The 6,160-nt window shown below is 36.9% G+C and overlaps 1 protein-coding gene across 9 annotated transcripts in view; it reads right to left on the bottom strand.

Annotated features, from left to right (window-relative positions):
* LOC127876064 (cholesterol transporter ABCA5-like) overlaps positions 1–6,160 on the bottom strand; it is a 106,379-nt gene that overhangs the window by 52,175 nt on the left and 48,044 nt on the right. For all 9 annotated transcript variants that reach the window (XM_052420921.1, XM_052420923.1, XM_052420925.1 and 6 more), the window contains exons 14-16: positions 5,474–5,613; positions 3,931–4,050; positions 1,410–1,712 (exon numbers count right to left, since the gene is read on the bottom strand). In XM_052420921.1, coding sequence (XP_052276881.1) covers positions 1,410–1,712; positions 3,931–4,050; positions 5,474–5,613 — 563 coding nt within the window. The remainder of the gene's footprint in view (positions 1–1,409; positions 1,713–3,930; positions 4,051–5,473; positions 5,614–6,160) is intronic.

The following is a 6,160-nucleotide window of genomic DNA, read 5'->3' on the forward strand; positions in this document are numbered from 1 at the left end:
TTCATGACTCAAAATAGCTCCAAGAGAAACATATGCATGCCAAATATCAAGTTGCTATCATCAATATTGCAAAAGTTATGACCAAGGTTAAAGTTTTGGTTAAAGTTTTGAGACACACGCACGCACGTTGTTCTCAGGTGAGCTATAAACATACGCATAAACTCTTCTAGGGATGCTTTGTTTACAAGTGACATAAGTAGTGCAATTACTTAAAACTTAAATAGTTACATTTTATGGTTTGGAAAAGTATCTTTTTGACCGGAACAAGTTAAAGTTGAACGCACTGGACAAGGTAATATTGAACCTTAAGGTACAAGTTACTCTTAAACATGTGATATTAAAGCTAGTCAGTTTAGCTTATCATATCATAAACAACTAGAGCTTTTTCACAGACATGACGAATACCCCCACATGCCGCACTGACACAGAATAATTTGCATGTTGTCTTCACATAGAACAGCGGACACCATGCTCAATGTTTAAAACGCACTAAGTGACCCCGTGACCTAGTTTTTGACCCGGCATGGCCCATGTTCAAACTTTACCTACATATCATCTAGATACAACTTCTGACCAAGTGTGGTGAAGCTCGGATGAAAACTACTTAAACAAGCAAATTCGATGAATTGATATACCCCGCCATTATACTTCTGGACACAAACAAAGCATTTTTTCAAGATACAAAGGGACATAACTCCGTTATTATCCGATGGTGTACAATGCCATTTGGCGTGCATCATCCTCTTATCCATTTATATACTCATACCAAGTTTCAATGAAATCCGTTTAAGCAGTTCCAAGATATGGCTCCTGATACAAAAGTGCCGGACGGACGGAAGAACGGACAACGCCAAAGCAATATCCCTCCGCCTATGGCGAGGGATAATTAGAGAGCGGAAACCATGCTGAATGTTTAAATCGCATAAAGTGACCCCGTGACCTAGTTTTTAAACCGGCATGACCCATATTTGAACTTGACCTAGACATTATCTAGATACAACATCTGACAAATTTTGGTGAAGATCGGATGAAAACAACTTGAATTAGAGAGCAGACACTTAATACGGACCGACAGACCAATACACTGACCGACGGACAGACAAGCTCACTCCTATATAACCCCCTAAACTTTGTTTGTGGGGTATAACAAGTGTACACAGTAGCTCTCTCAAGTCATTGTTTACTCTTAGTGGCAAAGAGAAATTTCTTCATACGTAAGTTAGTTTTTGATAGACATATCAGTAACCATGAGTTTTACACTGGACAATACACCTAAATTGCATGCTTGCTCTAAATATTTTGACTGTTTGCAAATAACATAGGACTAATTAATACAACTTTTTAAAAAATTAACTTGTATACAATTAACACTTAAATGAAAACACGCATATAACCAATATAAATATTACCCTTCAATAAGACGCCAACATCTGGATGTTCAGCTTGTGACTTGAAGTTCGCTTCTTCCACGGCAACACATGTCTCCGTTGGCAACAGGCCCTCAACCTCAGGTGGCCTTTCAATGTTGTCAACCTCAGCTGCATGAGCGTCATCTAAATTCTCAATAGTGACGTTACCGTCCTCGGTTGCTCGGCCATTCATCTCGGGAATCTCTGCAATCCTTTTTTCAGCCAAGTTTTCCATTTCCACTATCTTTGCCAATCTTTTCCCTTTCCCAAGGTCTTCAAGACTTACATTGTCATGCTCCTTTTCTACAAAAGTTTACTTTCAGTGACAAAAGTTTTTGAAAATAATAAACAATAGCAGGGCTCTTTTTTAAAAATAGAAAACAGTAGGAAACAAGAACTGCGTTTGTTTAACTTAATTTCCCCTACATCACTTTGAAATCACACAGCAGGTATTTAAAAACAAGAGGGCCATGATGGCCCTACATCGCTCACCTGACTAACCAAATACAATCCCAACCCAGATTTCATCAAGATAAACATTCTGACCAAATTTCATAAAGATTAGATGAAAACTGTGACCTCTATTGGCTACACAAGGTTTTTCTATTATTTGACCAAGTGTCCAAGTTTTTAACCCCAGGTGACCCAAATACAATCCCAAACCAGATTTCATCAAGATAAACATTCTGATCAAATTTTATAAAGATTGGATGAAAATTTGACCTCTATTGTCTACAGAAGGTTTTTCTATTATTTGACCTAGTGACCTAGTGTTTGACCCCAGATGACCCAAATACAATCCCAACCCAGATGTCATCAAGATAAACATTCTGACCAAATTTCATAAAGATTGGATGAAAACTGTGACCTCTTTGTCTATACAAGGTTTTTCTATTACTTGACCTAGTGACCTAGTTTTTTACCTTGTGACCTAGTTTTTACCTAGTGACCTAGTTTTTGACCCCAGATGACCCACATAAATTCCCAAACCAGATTTTATCAAGACAAACATTCTGACCAAATTTCATGAAGATTGGGTGAAAACTTTGACCTCCATTGTCTACACAAGGATGTTCTATTATTTGACCTAGTGACCTAGTTTTTGACCCAAATACAATCCCAACCCAGATTTCATCAAGATAAACATTCTGACCCAATTTCATAAAGATTGGATGAAAACTGCGACCTCTATTGTCTTTACAGGTTTTTTTTATTATTTCACCTAGTGACCTAGTTTTTGACCTAGTGACCTAATTTTTGACCCCAGATGACCCAAATACAATCCCAACCCAGATTTCATCAAGATAAACATTCTGACCAAATTTCATAAAGATTGGATGAAAACTGTGACCTCTACTGTCTACACAAACAAATTGTTGACGGTTTTTCTATTATTATACCTAGTGACCTAGTTTTTTACCTCAGATGACCCAAATACAATCCCAACCCAGACTTCATCAAGATAAACATTCTGACCAAATTTCATAAAGATTGGATAAAAACTGCGACCTCTATTGTCTACACAAGGTTTTTTCTATTATTTGACCTAGTTTTTGACCTAGTGACCTAGTTTTTCACCCCAGATGACCCAAATACATTCCCAAGCCAGATTTTATCAAGATAAACATTCTGACAAAATTTCATAAAAAATGGATGAAAACTGCGACCTCTATTGTCTACACAAGGTTTTTCTATTATTTAACCTAGTTTTTACCTAGTGACCTAGTATTTGACCCCAGATGACCCAAATACAATCCAAACCCAGATTTCATCAAGATAATCATTCTGACCAAATTTCATCAACATTGGATGAAAACTTTGACCTCTACTGTCTACACAAACAAATTGTTGAGGATTTTTCAATAATTTGACCTAGTGACCTTGTTTTTGACCCCAGATGACCCAAATTCAATCCCAACCCAGATTTCATCAAGATAAACATTCTGACCTAATTTCATTAAGTTTGGATGAAAACTGTGACCTGTATTGTCTACACAAGGTTTTTCTATTATGTGACCTACTTTTTTTACCTAGTAACCTAGTTTTTGACCCCAGATGGCCCAAATACAATGCCGACCCAGATTTCATCAAGATAAACATTCTGACAAAATTTCATAAAGATTAGATGAAAACTGTGACCTCTACTGTCTACACAAACAAATAGTTGACAGACGGAGGCACGCACATACAATGGACGCTGGACATCACACGGTCACATAAGCTCACCATGTCACTTCGTGACAGGTGAGCTAAAAAGTCTAAAAAACTATTATTCTAGAGTAAACTCCCATAAATCCAAAAACAGTATCTTCTCCAAAAATCAATAAACAGAAACAAAACTTTATCTGTAAGTCATGTAAGATGACGCAAACACACAAAATCAGGTCAATATCTGCAAGCATTTCCATAAAAAATCTCTGGAAACGAAATGCTGGACAAACATACAGTGCAATTTCTATATGCCCTTATACCTGGGGCATAAAAAAGGGACCAGTAGAAAACCTGCAGTGTGAGTACATACCTAGTTCTAAGAAGACCTCCTCCAGGGTTGTCATGGCGATGCCGTAGCTAAGGATACCAATGTCTTCGTCAAGCTTGTCTCCCTCTTCACCAGTCACATGCTCCAGGCCAGAAAACAGGTCTGAATAACATGGAAGCAGGTCTGAACTCCTCATTTACGGATTTAACATAAACGTCCTATAATGACAATCCATGAAGCATGAGACCTGAATGTTTGTCAATAAACACTGTGGTCAGGTGATATGGGTGTATTGAGTGTGTTCATATATCCATTTAACTGTCAAATCTTTGCAGGCAGCATTATGGATGATTTTTAACTGACGCATTTATGACACACAAAAGATTCTTAAAGCATGCATATATGTAAACTCTAAAAATGGGAACGAATATTCAGCTGAATATCTAAATCCGAAATTCTTATATAAATATGCCTTATTTTCCGAAAAGTAGTGCAGAAAACTTAATGTATCAGTCATTGTTTGGGTAACAGCTGCTATCAATCAAACAGATGCTAATTGGCATACGAGAGGATATCTGGGGCATTTATGGCCATCACTAACTGTACTTTGTTCCTCACATTTATAATTCTGGATATATGAAACAGCAATTCTTGGAATATATATAAATAACGAAAAACACAATTTTGAATATCATTTCAGTATTTGTTCGCATGCCTACTACAGACCAAACATCTTCAACCACCAAACATGGTGAACATAATAACTGATTAAATCATCCATCCAACAGATTACATGTATGAAGGGCCCACCTGCAATTTTGGATACCAAAATCACTGATAAAATTGATTACCTATATTTAGAGAACACCTGGGAGACCAAAGCACTGATCAAATTTCATTAGGAGTCTACGTGGCCGAATTGCAAACTTGAAAATCTCGCATCACTTATTACCAGTAGTATAGGCCAACCTGGAACCTTGCAGACTTAAATTACTAGAATCAAACTGATAACCAGTAATACAGGCAGAATTGCAAAATGGTAAACCATATAAATGATAACATATTAGGAGCCCACCTGCCAACTTGGGAGACCAAAACTACTGATAAATCATATAAAGGTTTGCAAAATCTCATATTGTTTAAATTGTCTGTTGCTGAAAAAGAAAGTATTAGCAGTTTGTCAGAAAGGCAATTAAAAGAGAATTCTGTGAATTGCTCACTTGTTAATTGATGCTGTAGCACAACATGGACAAAACAGACAACAGATATTGCCACCTTTGTCAAAACGTAAAAGAATGTATATTTTCACCCAAGTACACAATATAATAAAATAAGGGTAATAATTATTATGTGCCAACCTGCAAAGTGAAAATGGCTATAGGCAACCAGCACAAAAGCAGAACAGCATGTGGAGCACATCTTGCAGTTTGTTCAGGTTTTATGCTGTTTGCTGCTCAACAGTATCTTAGATTTGAAAATGAAGCCTTATATCTTAAACCTAGAAAGAATTTTTTTCATTTAATTTGATAAAGAACTTCACATGCATAAAAATGCATATCTGAGAGGGAAACAGTTAAGGTCCCACCTGAGAAGTGTGAGACCTGGTTGAGGGGCAGCATGAGGTCCAGCTCCTGACCGTGGTGTCTGTTGACCTCCACCCCCTGAACGTAGCGAGACACGTACCGGAAGATCTTCTCTATCAGAGCAGTAGGCTTCACCACCATGCTGCAGACACAACATATCAGGTGAGGGCCTCATAAATAAGTCCAGGTACAAGAATACATGAAGAGAAGTTCTTTTATATTCATTTTATTAGACCAAAAAGGCAAAATGCCCTGAGATGTTCAGCTGAAACCCCAAAGAACTTAATTGTTCTGAACAATAGCGTCCACAAGGTTTCGCAAAAGACTTATTTGGACCGTGCTCTGTAAAAAGGGGGTTTAAAGGGACCGTCAACCAGATTGACGAAAAAAAGAAGTTTCAAATACCGTATTTTTTACAATTATTAGTTTATATTGATAAAAAAACATCACGACTGGTATATTACATTACTTGAAAAAAAGTTGTTAAGTTTTCATATTAGCAGTTATTCGGTTAAAATTTTACTGGGTATGTGTACCAGGTAACTACCAGTTAACTATAAATAACGCACGTAGATTGATCATCATCACGTGGTAAACCCAGGAATGCAAATTGTGCATGCGTAGTGAATTGTATATATTATATATATATATATATATACATATATATATATTGATCAATCTTCTTTCGT

This window comes from Dreissena polymorpha, chromosome 4 (genome assembly GCF_020536995.1).
Source record: "Dreissena polymorpha isolate Duluth1 chromosome 4, UMN_Dpol_1.0, whole genome shotgun sequence".
Lineage (NCBI taxonomy): Eukaryota > Metazoa > Mollusca > Bivalvia > Myida > Dreissenidae > Dreissena > Dreissena polymorpha.